This window comes from Protopterus annectens, chromosome 5.part0 (assembly GCF_019279795.1).
Source record: "Protopterus annectens isolate FY-2018-M chromosome 5.part0, PAN1.0, whole genome shotgun sequence".
In the NCBI taxonomy this organism is placed as follows: Eukaryota; Metazoa; Chordata; order Ceratodontiformes; family Protopteridae; genus Protopterus; species Protopterus annectens.
In genome coordinates, this window is record NC_056735.1 from 1,270,603,354 (window position 1) to 1,270,620,198 (window position 16,845).

The 16,845-nt window shown below is 36.7% G+C and overlaps 1 protein-coding gene across 1 annotated transcript in view; it reads right to left on the reverse strand.

Annotated features, from left to right (window-relative positions):
• The window catches only part of LOC122801618 (zona pellucida-like domain-containing protein 1), a 112,087-nt gene that overhangs the window by 75,533 nt on the left and 19,709 nt on the right, over positions 1 to 16,845 (reverse strand). Inside the window, exons 3-4 of the mRNA XM_044071097.1 lie at positions 8,809 to 9,029; positions 1,924 to 2,108 (exon numbers count right to left, since the gene is read on the reverse strand). Coding sequence (XP_043927032.1) covers positions 1,924 to 2,108; positions 8,809 to 9,029 — 406 coding nt within the window. The remainder of the gene's footprint in view (positions 1 to 1,923; positions 2,109 to 8,808; positions 9,030 to 16,845) is intronic.

The following is a 16,845-nucleotide window of genomic DNA, read 5'->3' on the forward strand; positions in this document are numbered from 1 at the left end:
ACAAATAAACATTGATAAATAGACTTTTCAAATAACGCATGCTTGTGAGTAAGAATGCATGTGAGTGCCTCTGCACCTGCGTGCAAGTGTGTATGAATATAAATGGGCATATCTGTGAATGAGTGAGTTTTTCTATGTGTTTGTGAGTTTTTGTGTAGTTATGAGGTAAATCACAAGGAATATTCAGTGAATCCCTCCCAAAGACATAGGTTTAGTGCACTGCATGTTCTATGTATATACAGACAGTAATGTGACTTACACACTGTAGTCAATTATATGTTCCATATACTCTCCCATCACAAAGTGAATTACTGCAATGTACAGCATATAGCTTACTATACCGTGCTTCCTTAAATATATGTGCAATGTTCACAGTGCAGATCACACAACAGCTTGATACATTATGTTATTTGCCTTGCCCACTTTCTTTTCCCTCCTGTCTAAGCAATGTACATATTATCATTATGTCACACATGATTTCTGGAAGGACAAAGCCAAATTTTGCTCTAAGCACCATATCTGATTTCTGGTATGCTGTGCACCATAGAGATGAATGCCGCAAAGTAGTATCAATGTGTGATTCACTTTATACTGTAAGACATGGAAACATACTGAAAGATGTGAGAGGCTGTTTATGAATCACACATCTTTCAGTAATAAGACTGAAATGCCCTCTTTACTATCCCCACTATGTACCATAGATGGTGTTTATGAATCTGGCACCCATATGTAACTGTCCTTTAAGGCATTACACACGAAGGCATTAATTAAATTACATACACATGCTGTACACTAATTGTATTGTTGCTAGCTGATGTACTTTTTTTTATGAATTTTAAAGTAAGGCATTTTTTATTGAAATATCATTGCTCTAGTAAATTTTGAGTAGCATACCAGTTAACCAGAAAATGTTTTTGAAGTTTCATCGATGAGTAATTTTTGAATTTGAAGTTATCTTTGTGAGAAAAATTGTCAGTGATGTACTCAGTGAAATTCTAGTTCAAAATTCTTTCTAAAAAGCAAATCAATTAATGTACTTTTGACAATGGACTCTTTCTGATTTGTTCCTTTGGCATACAGGTGAGTGGAGGACTGTACTGGTTGCTGACCTACTCTTGAGGGTGGGGAGGTTGCAGAGTGCTGAATGTTTTCAGTCCGAATAACTACATTATTTTTTAATTTGTGTTTGTGTGTGTGTGTGTGTTTATGTATGTATGTATATATGTATGTGTGAATGTGGGCATGAATATGCATGCTCATAAATGCTTCTTCTATGCATACATGCAGAAAGTGTTTGAGTGTCTGTGTGTGTATGTGAGTGTTTACATCTCTGCACATGTGTAGAGTGTATGTGTACATATGTGTATATGCACTTGCATGTGTGTGTGTGTGTGTGTGCGTGCGCGTGCCCGCGCGTGTGTGCATATGTGTGTGTGTGTGTGTGTGTGTGTGTGTGTGTGTGTGTGTGTGTGTGTGTGTGGTGTCTCAAAGGTACTTTACTGACCATCATTTGTTTATAGATAATTGCTTTGAGAGCTGATGTATTGTTATATCTTCACAGCATAGGTTTTCAAAATTAGTGATCTCAAGACAATTTCGAACTTAAAAAATTGTACTTAACTGACATTATTATATATATTTGATTAGTAAAAGTCAGTTCTCTAATATTGCTAAGGAAATGATTCATCAATACATTGACGTCTTTATTTAACATTTTAATTCAGACTCTACACTTTTTATTTTTTACACACCATGAGCACGCTTTTCACTTTTATAATCAAGTACCATTGTATTTTCAACAAATAAGATCCTAAACTGTTAGTAATGATTAGCTAATAATGATTCTGAGTTTTGTTGAATTTTTACTACACAGCAGGCATGCCACATTTTTACTTGGTGACCATTCACTATAGAGTCACTTACACATCCAGTCTTGTGTTGTTCATCAGGTACTCCAGTGGATAGGTGCAGGAGTACAAGTACACAACATCCATGTTGTATGACACAGTGCCAACAGTTGGATCATTTGATTTGATTATTCCACTGATGTTGACAGACTGAATGTTTGAAAAGTCCTTAAATGCACCTGTTCCCATAGCAGTAGTTATCTGTTGATTAAAAAAGTGAATGAATGTTACAAGTGAATGAATATTATCACAACCCAAGGAATGGATAGTCACACAAATCATGCGTTATAATTGGTACTCGTGATTAGCAATGAGGCAAATAAATGTTATAAATAAGAATTATATTACATAGGTACATTTAGCCACGCTGCAGTTAGTTACAGAACTCACAGTGTCATGGGACAGAATATATAGATGAGTTTTTAGTTATGCCACTAATATTTTCTATTTAAAATACTGGGCAACTGTGAAATCCTGAATCAGTTTGTGGCAGTATAACCTACCAAATGTGATACTCAGTGTTTATTATACTTATTGTTGCTTAATGTAAAAGACCACATTGTTTATACAGGCAAAACTGCTGTTCACAAATATTCCTTAATCAGTTTATATAAAATGTGAGAAAATAGTTTTTGGATTCCATACTTAAAATTTTTAAATATGATCGTTTTAAAGCAGATTACAGTGAAAGTTTGGAATCTGAAACACAGCTGCCTTTCAGAAATATTTAAACTGTCTGTACCTTAAGTGATTTTCTCTATTCTGTATCAGATAATAACTCTTTTACTTTATCTTTAGAGGTGACATAGTCTGGTAATAATAATTGTATGTTGACTGTTTCTTTCACTTCTGGTCGTTGTACAAAATGTGTACTGAAAATACAAATCATGCCCTGATAAAGACTGCTATGATAACTACCAGGCACTGCATTTCTTGTACTTTATTTATTCATTCATTCATTCATTCATGCATTCATTGTGATTTCCTAAATGAAGTAAAACAGTGATACAGATGGGCCTTTTTCCAGATCAGCCTGTGTGTTTACAAATCAGTAGATGTATAGAGTAAATTCAAGCACAAGTAAAACAGCTTGGAATGCACAATATTATGTGCAAAGTGGGGCAGCAGTGAAAAGTTACATTACCTTAGACAACTGCATATACAGCACAAACGGTAATACTAGGTGAAACACTACTGATACAGAATGAGGATTAAGTAGTAAAGACTTACATTTGTTCAGTTATTTACATCAATTCTACATCCAGTTTCTTAGCAGGAGGAAGGTAGTGAGAGGATCTGTTGAGGTGTGAATGTATAAGCCCTTTTAGTAAGGTAATGATAGTCAGATGAAGATTTGCATGTGAGCAATAAACATTGTAGAAACCTGCACAGAAATGTGTATGCACTACTGAAACTATAAAAACTAACCAGTAAGGCTGCTAGGTCAATAAATCCTTTACTGTCAGTGGTGTGGTTATATGTAGTTCAGTAAGATGGCACTTTGCACACTCTATCCTTTCTTTCCTTCCTTCCTTTCATCTTGAATTCCACCCTACTCTCATTCCACCCAATATTAACTGACACAGCACCCACAAGTCTGTGATTGCTGCCGCAGTCTTCCTGTCAGTTGTAATATTTCCACCCAACAGCAAGTCTTTATTTGAATAAGGTCCTTAACACAACTTGAGAGTGACCAACTCTTTTCTGAATGAGTGCCTTAAATTAGGTGATGTTGAACACATTTAAACTGTTTCACTGCAAAGAATGCAGAGAGGAATTGAGTGTTGGTGGTCATATGCTGATGAGACCAAAAGGATGTTATCTACACAGAACAGGGATGATAAGCAGACATTCTCTTTGCCATGGCTGCATCCTAAGATCCTGTCCATAAAAATCATGATCAGAAACAGAATCAGTGACAAGATGCACTCTGTAAAAGCCTAGCACCTGCTTTGAAATATTTCTGCTTAGTGCCAGAGATGTCGACTGAACTATAATCTGAGCCGTATAAAGCCTAGTTAGACTACAAAATCATCCTGGGTGTCTTATATTTTGCATGGACTAAAAGCTCCCAATTTACATCCCAGTAGAAAAAACAACCGTAAACTGAATAAATAAACTCCTGTGACCTTATCAACAACTGCGCAAGGCTAAAGAGCCATTTCATGTGCTAGACAGAATCTGCACTGTTGCTTTTGTTGCCAGCATTCTACTGTTAGACATGTTTTCTCTGCAATACCCTCATCCATATATTTCCGTAGAGGCCAAGAGTAAAACAACAGTATAGCTGGAACACATCTTCTGGTTCTGTTTCTTAAAGATGGAGGCTATCACCCCACTTTGTCAGCCTAGAGGTGTTGCCTCAGTGTTGCATTCAGTGGTAAAAGGCATATTTGTTGTGGTACTGCAGACATGCCAGTGTCTTCAAGTTTGGTAAATCAAACCACAAAGAAAATGGAGCCACAATGAGCTGCAAGAAGAGCTTATTTTCTCTTGGCAACGTAAGCTGAGAAGTGGGCAGTCCCAGGTAAGAACTATGAAAATACGTTCATGTAATGTACATTACTCTTCTGTTTCATCACGGACACTACCACAAGCAGGAAGAACATTTCTTGAGACAGTATTATGATGGGTGAACAAACAGCAAGGCATGTAGAAGGAGAACAACAATGGTGGTTTCAACCCAACAACAGAAGAAAAGGTGGCAGGAACAAGGGTTGCAACAAATGGAATTGAATCTCATTGTTTGGAAGCTTCTCATCCTTCAGACATTACTGCTATTTTGCCTTTGGTGACATTAACTTCTTTCACTCATGTAGGTAAGTTGGTGGTTGCTAATTTGAACATTGTGAATCTGTCTGACTTTCATGTTTCAAATATTACTAAAGACAATTTATTGAAAGGCAGCAAATGTCTGCCAACAAAGTTTCGTTCTTTGGCAGATGTATTATTTGATGTCATATGTTTTTGTTGCAAATTGCATCTGAGGGTTTATTTGCATTCACATAAGTAGGTTAATTTGCTTTCTGAAACTGATTTGAATGATTTGTTGTTGAATTTGTCTATACATGAAAATGAATTGGTTACAGCTGGTGAAGAGGATAATGATTTGATCCATTTGATGTAAATTATGTTAATTTTGAATGTGCGGGTCTAAGCATGGGTTATGGAAAGTTATGCATTCTTAGATTACCTAGTTCCAACGGATTCATGCATCCTAAGAAATCTTTGGTTTTAATTAATTTTGAAAACTTTTTGTGCAAAAAAGTTGAATTTGAATATTTCAAATTTATGAGATTTAAAAAAACACACAACTTAGACAAACAGGAATGGTAAATTTTAAATGAGCTGAGGAAGGCCAATGGGAGATACATGTTTTTACAAGCAGATAAGGGTGGGAGCTCTGTTATTATGTCCGGGTTAGAATATCATAATATGGCATATAAGTTATTATTAAATGAAGATGAATATAGGAAGTTCAGTAGCGATCCTGTGACACAATATAATTCTTTGTTATTGGATATTTTAGAACAGGGAGAGACACTATTTTTTTTTGTCTTCACAGGATGTTAGGGAATTGTTTATACCATATTCCAGGGATTCTACCTTTCATGCCATACCGAAGATTCATAAAAATCTAACTGAGCCTCTATGTAGACCCATTGTAGCATGATGTGGTTCTTATTTGGAAAATGTACAAATTGTTTTAGATAGCTATTTAAAAAGGTATTTAGCTAAGATTCCTTCACATATTAAAAAACACTGATTGATTGTTTTCAGTGGTGAAGAGCATGGAGAGGAAGGAAGAATTTTATTAGGCTACAAATCAAATCTTTATACACCAATATTAGGAGAAGGAGAGGTCTAGAAGCAGTAGAAAAACTGTTGGGAGAAGGACAGCATACTTCTTTTTGGTGAAATGGCTGGAATTTGCCTTGTCAAACAATTATTTCACCTTCAATAGAGAAATGTTCTTACAAAAAGAAGGAATGGCAATGGGGTTAATTTCGCCCCCTCATAAGCCATTATTTTTATGTTCTCTTTTGAGAATATATGCATCACCCTACAGACTTTTTTATAAGTCTGTTTTAAGGTACCAATGTTATATTGGTGACCTCCTTTTTATATACAAAGGTGATATAAAAGACTTTGCAGGATTTGTACAACAGTTGAATAGTAACCCGTTTGGGTTAGAATTTACTTTTGTTGTCAACAAGTGTACTATACAATTTTTGGATATAGAATTATATTTTGTTCGTATCAACTGGGTGCAGTTTAAACAGTTTAAAAAAGCGACTGCAGTTAACAATTTCATGCATGCCAGCAGTTCCCATCCCCCCATTTACTGAAGTCTTTACCATATGGACAGTTTAAACATGTTTTTAAACACATCTCTGAAAACCACTTAGTAAATAAGAATTTATGCAAGTTACTTACAAGTTGTTACAAAGGGGTTACTCTGAAGTTTTGGTAGAAAAGGCTTAAAATAGAGTAAAATATGTAATGGGGGTTTCACTACCACCAGGTTGGATAGAATTAGTACATTTAGTGAAAATGTATCAAAAGAAAAAATATTTTTGTTACCAAATTTTCCCCTTTTTCTATCATGATGAAGCAATTATTAGATAGTTTATGGCCTGTGGTTTGTTATGATGAAACACTGGGAGATATGTTTCCAAAGAAAATTATTTTTTTCTTATGGAAGGTATAGTAATTTAAAGAAAATTGTGAACTCCAAGTTTGTCATAGGAGGGGGAAATAAAGCAGACATGTTTAAATGCAGGAGGTGTAAGGTTTGTGCAAGGGTTAAGGATATCTCGGCTTCTGAGATCAAAGGTAAGAAGTAGGTTGCTGTTGGCCATTTCAAATGTTGTCCATGTGGGGGATTTTATATAATGGGATGTGGTTGTGTTTCCACTAAGTGGTACAGAGGTCAAACTAAAAGGATGGTAAAAGTCCATATAATGAAGCACCTGGGTGATATTTGAAATTAACATCGGGAGTGCCCAATTGCTGAGCATTTTCATAGGGTACATGTGGGACTTGATGATTTTTTTTTTGTGTGTTGGCTAAACCACATTTAGTGGGTAGGGGCAATTTTTAAATCAAAACTGTTGGAACTAGAAAGTAGATTTATATTAAATTATAGGACATTAAAATCAGGAGGCATGGATTTAGACATGCATATGAATATTTGAATTCTGTTTAGTATTTATAAAAGTTCATGTGTTGTTATGGTTACCATTGCCATTTTACAGCACTTTAAAGCATGTTCTTACATTCTTGCAAACATGCTATCAATTCAAATATGTTTAGTTATTTCATTATTCAATTATTAGTATTGATTTATATTTATTTAAAAATGACTACATGATGTGTTGAAAATTATTCCTCTGAAGGCACTGAACCGAGGTACCAGAACACCAATAAAGCTTTTTTGCAGCTCTTTGTGGCTCTGTTTTCTTTGTGTTTTTTATTATTTGCTGTTCTTTACATGTGGATATGTCTTCAAGTTTGGTAGGCAGATATCATCCAAACTTGTAGAACTATAATTACTTACTCAGTTAACAAAGAACTAATAAATAAAATAAATGGATGATAATGATCTGTTTCATTTTTGCTGTACTGATGAGGGTGATAATGCTCTAAATTAATTTTAGTGCACCTTCATCTGACATTTGGCCATACAACAGAAGAATATTTGGACGTCTGCTTAACATCATGTTCATAGCACATATCATAACGGTAGCAATAAGTTCAAACATCTGGAGGCACATGGTGCTAAAAATAAGATGCAGCTGTAAATTACAGAAGATCATCAACCATTTAATAAGAAATTGACAAGTTTAAGGAAAATAAAGAGCAAATCTGTACTCTGTTAACACATGTAGTGGAGTTATGTTCTATAGCATTTGTTCCAACAGAAAAGTAGTAAAGAATTTCCATCACATCTTCAAAGTAAAACATTGCAAGTAGCTACAAGCAGCTTCAGGCATGTTGGCAAACATACTCTCCAACAGCACTAGTGACACACAGTTGAGAGAAACAGTGAAAAGAAAGGGCCAATTCCAAAACAGTTATTGTCAGTGTAAGTGACCACTTACACTTACAGCAGGATAAGAACAGGTCTTTTGGAATCTGGCCCCTAGTGTAAGCCTCTTTATAGACAGGCCTTACACCAAAGATTGTCAATTCCACTGAGGACAAGTCTTTTGGAACATGTCTCAGAGTGTCCACAAATCAATAGAAAAGACACCTTGTAGGGTACCTGACATTTCATTTACACAAAAATATTTATATTTCCTATCCATACCTCTCAACTGTCCAGATTTTTTGAAGAATGTCCAGATTTTTGCCTTATATTTTTGATCTGTTATAAAATGTGAGATTTTCTGGCCAATCACTGAGGATCAAAGTCACTAAATAATGTCATACATTTCAGTTTCAGGCTTTATATCCATCAGAAAATGTATGATAACGCAAATCCTGTTATTCTAGCAACTTTGTATTTTTAGGCCTTTGCCCCCCCCCCCCATTATTTTAGGCTTTGTCCAAATTTCATGCACTAAAAAGTTGAGAGCTATGATCTTCTGTATAATTGCACCATATTTTAACCATAAATGAAGACAGATCAACCAGTCATCACATTTAGTAATGAAAAATCAATCAGTTACATAACTGCTAAACAAGTTTATAAAGTATAATGGTGAAAAAAAACAACAGAATCAAATCACTACAGCTGTATATTAGAATTTCTGGCATGAAAGAGTTTTTATTTACTTATAAAACATGTTACTAAATATATTTATTCTCTCTCGCTCTCTCTCTGGTTTATACTATATAACAAGGCAGACAAGCAAATAAAAATATAATGTGCAGAAAAAATGATAACTGTTCTTACCACAAAGTTGCTCCCACAAGTCAGCGTGTCATTAAGTGGAAAGACAAATTTCAGCATAGGATATGGGCCAGTTAAGTCAACAGTGCCTCGACAAGCAGGATTGTTGAAATTTCTGTTTAAAGCTAGAAGAGACTCATTGAAGCCTGCGTAATACACTGGACATAGATATATTGACAGCTCCATCCCCACAGTTCCACATGTCACAAAGATATCATTATAATCTGGGAGGAGGAGGAGAAAACAAAAACAGATAGAAAATTATAAAATTGTAATAATTGTCTGGTAAGTGAAATGCTTATAAAATACACTATATTTTAAATAACACAGTTATAAACAATGTGTGTGTGTGTGTGTGTGTGTGTGTGTGTGTGTGTGTGTGTGTGTGTGTGTGTGTGTGTGTGTGTGTGTGCGTGTGTGTGTGTGTGTCTGTGTGCGTGTATATATATATATTCAAAAGTTCCAGTAGAAGTCTTATACTCTCAGAAACATATTGTGACCATGTCAGAGTGTAAATCTCATTCACTGTGGCAACATATACCCCAATCCAGGACCTATTGCATTAACCAACACAAACTCAAATCAGCTAAATCCCCTGTTCCATAGACCTACCTCATCTCTCCTCTTCTTAAACATAACAAAATTCAACAGCTTCCTACCCTACAAGCTCTATATAAACCAGATATAGCTGTGCTAACTGAAACATGGTTTAAACCAGAATAATGAGATTACAGCCCCAGGCTATAATATTATACGCAGAGATAGATTAGAGAAAAAGGGAGGTGGGGCAGCAATAATATTCCAAAATCGTCTCACCATAGAACAATTTGATTATGACACTCAAGAAGTCAATGATGTACAACTAATCCTTGCCAAACTAAAACTAAACTTCAACAAACATATAATTATTGCAGGTAGCTACATCCCGCCAGGCAATAACATTACTATTATGGAAAGCTCGCTAAACTGGATCTCAAACTCCCTGCCACACTAAACCATACTATTAGGTGACTTTAATATTGACTGACTTAACTGCTCTAGCAACACTCCATCTACCCACATTAACCTCCATAGATTTAACCTAATTATATCTACCCAACCAGAACAGGCAAAACATTGAAACGAGAATCCATCTTAGACTGGTTTCTGTTATCCGACCCCACTCTAGCATTGCAATCTGGCTGTCTTCTTGATAGTCTAAGTGACCATCAACCAACCTACTTAATTAGGAACCGACCCCAATACATAAGCCAATGCAACCTCAGAGTAGTACATAATAAGAATGCCTTTATAAATACTGACTTCATCGATGCACTGAAATGCTATAACTGGACTCCCCTAAAACAATTATCTCCAGACAAAGCGGTACAGTGCTTTACCTCTAATTTCCTAAAAATCTTAAATTATCATGCTCCCTCCTGAACTATAAGAATAAAAGCTAACTATGCCCCATGGCTAACTAAATATACTAAAACTACAATGAAAGAGAGGGACAAGGCCTGGATTCAATATCATAAAATAAAACCACTAATCTGAGACAAATCTATCTAGAACTCCACAACAAAGCCAAAAAACAAATTAAACTTGATAAAATTAACTACTATAAAAACATGCAAGAAAAACATGCTCATAACCCTAAAAAACGTTGGGCCACAATAAATGGTAAACTCTACCCAGGAAAAGCCACTACTCCAACCCTGGTACTACCAAACAACCACGACAACATTCCCACACACTTTAACAAATTCTTTACCCAAACAATTAAAACCCTTGTCAATGCTCAAAATAGCACTAGTAGCTGCATATACCAGCAGCTACCCCAACCCACCCTAATACACAAAACAATGCCTCCAGCTTTTCCCTACACCCTGTACCCACTAAAGTAATTTCTAAACCCCTTAAGAAACTCAGACTGACCACACTAGCAGCTGACAACCTTCCAGCAGATTCCCTTCAGATATTGACAGAGGCTATAGCCTATCCCATGTCCATTCTCATAAATAGGTCACTAGCAGAATACAAGGTCCCCACCTCATGGAAAACATCACATATTATTCCACTGCACAAAGGAGGCAACTCCTTACAGTTCACCAGCTATCACCCAATCGCAATCCTATCACCTTTATCCAAAATATTAGAAAGAGTTGTTCATTCCCAATTACTGCAGTACCTCCTAAAAAATAACTTACTATCCAAAACTTAGCATGGCTTTAGACCCTCCCACAACACCACCACACACTACTGTAATTTACTGATACAGTTAACCACTACAGAAACAAGGGATTATTCATATCTTCCATATTCTTAGACTTATCAAAAGCCTTTGACATGGTAAACCACAGTATTCTTCTTAAAACTCTATCTACCCTAAACTTATGCTCGTCCTCTATATCATGGTTCAATAGCTACTTATCTGTAGGATAGCAAGCAGTCTTATGGCACGACCAGCTGTCCCCCCTGCTACCAGTATCCATAGGAGTCCCTCAAGGGTTCATCCTAGGTCCACTATTGCTCTTGCTATTTACCAACCAAATCTCTTTTTCCTCACTCACTGCATCAGTAGTACAATATGCAGATGACACCAGCCTTATATGTGCCACCCCCACCTTAAATGAACTGCTAACCCTAACCCAAAATGATTTTACTCTAGCCGAAACATGGTTCACTAACATCAAACTTATTCTTAATCTCAAAAAATGAAACAAATTATTTTCAGCCCTGGTCGTGCTCCTCCTCCTAACAATAGTTTTACCATTTACTCCAAAGATAATGCTCAAATCACTCCAGCCACACACACTAAACTGCTAGCTGTAGAAATAGACAATAACCTGAAATATGGCATCCATATAGCACAATCAAGAAAGTAAACAAAAAGCTAGGTCTCCACTATAGGAACAAACAGTTTATCGCAAAACTACTATTGCAAGGACTCATCTCTTATTCATCCTTCTCTATGCCTCCCCCATCCTTACTAATCTCTGCCAAACTGATCTAAACAAAATGGAATCTTGTTATAACAAGATTGCTAAGTTTGCTGCTGAAGCCACATACAGATCTCACCACTGTCTAGCCCTTAAGCAGCTCAATCGGCTTGAGTTGCCTCAACTACTCCTATCCAATTAACTCTCAATAGCACACAAACTCTTACCTTTCTGAAAAACCCCAGCACTACAGTATCTAATTCACCCCCACATTCCCACTAAAGCCTTAAGATCTAGTTGCCAGAACCTCCTAAATGTCATCAAATGTAAAAATGATGCTTTTAAATCTCTCTTTGCATGCACTATTGCCAGAATCTGGAACTCATTACCAAATTAAATAACCTCTATTACCTCTACTATTCAATTTAAAACCTCCTGAAAACCAACTTTTTAAACAGTTGGCTTTGCTCATGCTACAGTTGGCTTTGCTCATGCTACTCCCCGAGGTAATTCATACCATTACCCTGTTGCAATGATTCTGCTAAAGGTCCCCTGATTTCTTTTTCCCTGTAAAGTTTAATAACCAGCTGATATTACTTTACTAAAATGCTACAAGTATTTATAATTACAGGCAGACACTACCTGTCACCTCAAGTGAACATCATACTCAGATATACATTATTACCATTAAAGTTTTTTTTTACAGTTCTTGCTATTGTAATCCTGAATAATGTTAACCTATGTACTTTACTAATTGTCTCCTTTAAGAATCTGTTAACCTATACTTTACTGTATGTTTATATGGATGCAGCATTACTTTATGTATGCTATTTTTTCTTGTATGTAATTTTCTTATATATATATTGTTATTGTAGCTTTTCTGCCTGGGCCTTCGCTGAAAATAGATGTGTCCAATCGGACATTACTGGTAAACAAATGTAAAATAAATAAACAAATAAAAATCGATATAAAATTACCAGTAATGGCTAAGCTATGCTTAGCATAGTTTTTGCAACTTCTGCGTGTATTAACACATGCTTCATTTGCATTCCACTATTACTCCTTTGATTATTTGATTATTCAATGTATTAGTAATTTGCAGACTAAAACTCTTCCTGCAATTCCTTTTTTTACCTTTTAATTATTTATCCCTGATCCACTCCATTGCTAAGGAAGAGATCATTCATTCAAGTTATATCAATTAAAAACACAACAACAACAACAAATCAATTAAAACAAACAGAGAGGATGCTATTGTCTACCTTTTGCTTCATGTCTAGCATCTCACATATTTCAGGGCTGTACTGGTAAGTAAGTAAAGACACATTTGAAAACAAAAATTCATTCTTTTGCAAAGATAATTTACAAGTGTGTCTTGCTGTTGAGTAGCACAGTGATGCTGCCTCCTCGTAGCTCTTATCTCTGCTGGCATCTGGCTTTGGTGCTGCTTTCTCTGTAAAGTTTTTATGACCTTCAACTGTTCATGTGGGTTTCTGCTGGGATCTCCAGTTTCTATTTATATGACAAAACTGGAAGAGTAGATGAACTAACTAATGATGCTGCCATGTGCATGACGGTGTGCAGCTATTCTGTGATGAGTTGGCATTCCTGCTGCCATGTGCATGACGGTGTGCAGCTATTCTGTGATGAGTTGGCATTCCTGCTGCCATGTGCATGACGGTGTGCAGCTATTCTGTGATGAGTTGGCATTCCTGCTGCCATGTGCATGACGGTGTGCAGCTATTCTGTGATGAGTTGGCATTCCTGCTGCCATGTGCATGACGGTGTGCAGCTATTCTGTGATGAGTTGGCATTCCTGCTGCCATGTGCATGACGGTGTGCAGCTATTCTGTGATGAGTTGGCATTCCTGCTGCCATGTGCGTGACGGTGTGCAGCTATTCTGTGATGAGTTGGCATTCCTGCTGCCATGTGCATGACGGTGTGCAGCTATTCTGTGATGAGTTGGCATTCCTGCTGCCATGTGCATGACGGTGTGCAGCTATTCTGTGATGAGTTGGCATTCCTGCTGCCATGTGCATGACGGTGTGCAGCTATTCTGTGATGAGTTGGCATTCCTGCTGCCATGTGCGTGACGGTGTGCAGCTATTCTGTGATGAGTTGGCATTCCTGCTGCCATGTGCATGACGGTGTGCAGCTATTCTGTGATGAGTTGGCATTCCTGCTGCCATGTGCATGACGGTGTGCAGCTATTCTGTGATGAGTTGGCATTCCATCCACAACTGCGGCCTACCTTGCAGCTTGATTTGCAAGATATGCTCTGGCTCCATGGATCACCTGGGTATTGAAAAATGTATGTATACTTGTTCATGTGTATTCATGTATGTATGCATGCATACATGGATGAAGGGATGGATGAACTTCCTGATTTAGGATGGCGCATTGGTGCAGCAGTAGCATTGTTGCCTCACAGCAAGAGATTCTTCAGGTTGATTCTTGGCTGGGGTTTCTTCCATATGGAGTGTGCATGTCCTCTGTGGGTTTCCTCTGAGTGCTCCGGTTTCCTCACATGTTGCAAAGACATGTGTTGTTTTCACCTTTCTCTTAATACATGCAAGTCATGAAAATGCTAAGCTATGGCTATTTTTCACTAGTTGCTGCACTGTTAATGAAGGCAAAAATAAAAAAATCCCAAATCTCTTGTAAAACACAGAAGAAAAAGATAATTGTACGTACACTATTTCAGTCACTACTTTTTAAACATATCACTAAACTAATCAGAAGTATTAATGCTAACAATGTACTTTGCCAAATGCCATACCTCTGTACTTAAAATGCCATCGTATGTCAGAACAATAATGTACATCCACTTAACTTGATTTTCTACCACAAAAATCTTTACTGTCTCCATTATTAGCATGGTGCAAATCATGTTACAATAGGACCAGATTTAATCAGACCTTACTACTGAACAAGCAAACAACTATAAATAACACAGTACTATGTTTTCTGTATTCATTGTATATGTTTTTTCTTGGCAAAACTGTTTGAAGATTTCTGGAAGGCAGACATCTGTGTTAACACTGTCATTTACCAAACTGTTACATGATATGGTTGTAAGTCTGATATTGTTCCAGTACTAATGATGCAGACATTCTTTTACAATGTGCACAGTTTATATACAAATATATGTCCACACACACACACACACACACACACACACATATATGACAGGTCTGCTATTGGAGGTGGACGTGCCTATTTTAACTTTGATAGTCCTGCCAGTGAGCCAGTTGGCTACCCACCTGATGAGATAGGGATTTGATCCAAGTTGTGTTAGCTTTTTGATGATGCCTGAGTGTGGGATTGTGCCAAAGGCATTGGCCAAGTCAAGGTAAGCTGTATGTATTGACTTTCCCTCATCCAGGCACCTTGGTGACAGTCTCAAAGAAGTCAACCAGGTTCAACAGGCAAGATCAGCCCTTGACAAATCCTAACTGGGTGGGGTCATGTGCTTGGAGATTGCCTATGTCCTTGTTTATGAGATCCATAATAATATGCTCCATGGCTTTACAGGTCTGACTTGTCAAGCTAATGGGGCATTAGATTCCAGGGTCAGTAGTAGCACCACCTTTGTGCAAGGGGATGACAATGGCAGTTCTGCACTCCACATATCCACGAAGTCAAATGGGTAGAGTTATGGCCTCATGAGCATATATATAGTTTATATATATATATATATATATATATATATATATATATATATATATATATATATATATTATTTCTCATTGCCGTGATTTCATTAAACTTTTTTTGTGCACCTATATATTGAAATTTAAAATAGGGAATACGCAAACAGCACTCAATAAAACAAGCTGACAGTATTATAAATAATAAATATTAGCAGAAATACAGCTTATGTTGAATGAATTCTCTAGGCTAAAATGCTAAATTCCATAAAAATCCTGTATTTCTAAAAATTCAGACAGTCCAGGTTTTTGATTTACTGGTATTTTCCATAAAAAAATTGGAAAATCAGTGCCCCTGTACCATGGTGCTTATTACATATGCAGATTCCTTAAAAATCCCACCACATTTAGAAATTCAAACATGATTCATGTACAATAACCCAAGAGGGGAATATATCAGGTACATTGTAGCACAGCAACCAGAATTATGCCTACAAGGAATACATTTAAAATGTCTAATGGCTGAAACATCAAGTGAAAAAAGATTGGTCACAAAAGATCAAAACACAAAATAATGAAAAACTTGGCAAAATCCCCGTGCACCCCAAATGTGAAGGGTCATGCCCTGTCACCCCCATGTTAATTAGGTTTACATTTGAAACATTGAAAATCATGTTTGCAAACAGTCAGTTGGGTGAACTGAAGTGCTGATTTCTGATTGTCGAATGTCGCAGAAGTTCGAAACTCAGCAAATTGAACAGCCTTCCACTCCCCTACTTTAATATTCTAACTCCAAGGTTGCACTAAAGTGGGGAAAGGGTCCATTTCCCAATCTCCACTATAGTGCACTCCGCACCCAAAATGCCGACTCTGCAATAAGCGGATTTCAATGTGCATTTGCTCATTGCACATTCAATGCATTTTATTCAGCTATCCTAAAACATGAAAACATACTTCCGCACAACTGTATTTCGACAATTTGATTTTCAACATTTCAAAGGTAAACCGAAAAAATAGTCCCTGCTGTATCTCACATAATTTTACTGGCTTTAACCTTTTGTGGTTGATCTTTTTCCATTTGGTGGTTCAGCTATTTAGCATTTTACCTTTATCCTGTATACACACATAGGCAATGGACAATGCACAACATCTCCTAAGATCCAAAATGCATGTTGGTAGTCAGGCATGAGAAAAAACACAACTGGAAGTAGGTGAACTGGTTCACAATTTTCTATTCTCAGTCATGTCCTTATAAAACATACTACAAAGATTAAAACCAGAAAGAAATGTTGAAGAAGTGACACATGGAGGTACAACACTGCAGGTACATGACACAGTAGTGCGGTGCTACAAAGAAGAGTGTTCTTTGCCCTATTATTGCTTTCTTATTTACAACACAGTGTGCCTTTTGATTTAGATATAGAGTTGTAATATCTTACAACTAGAATGAAGGCTGGTAGAAGGAGGA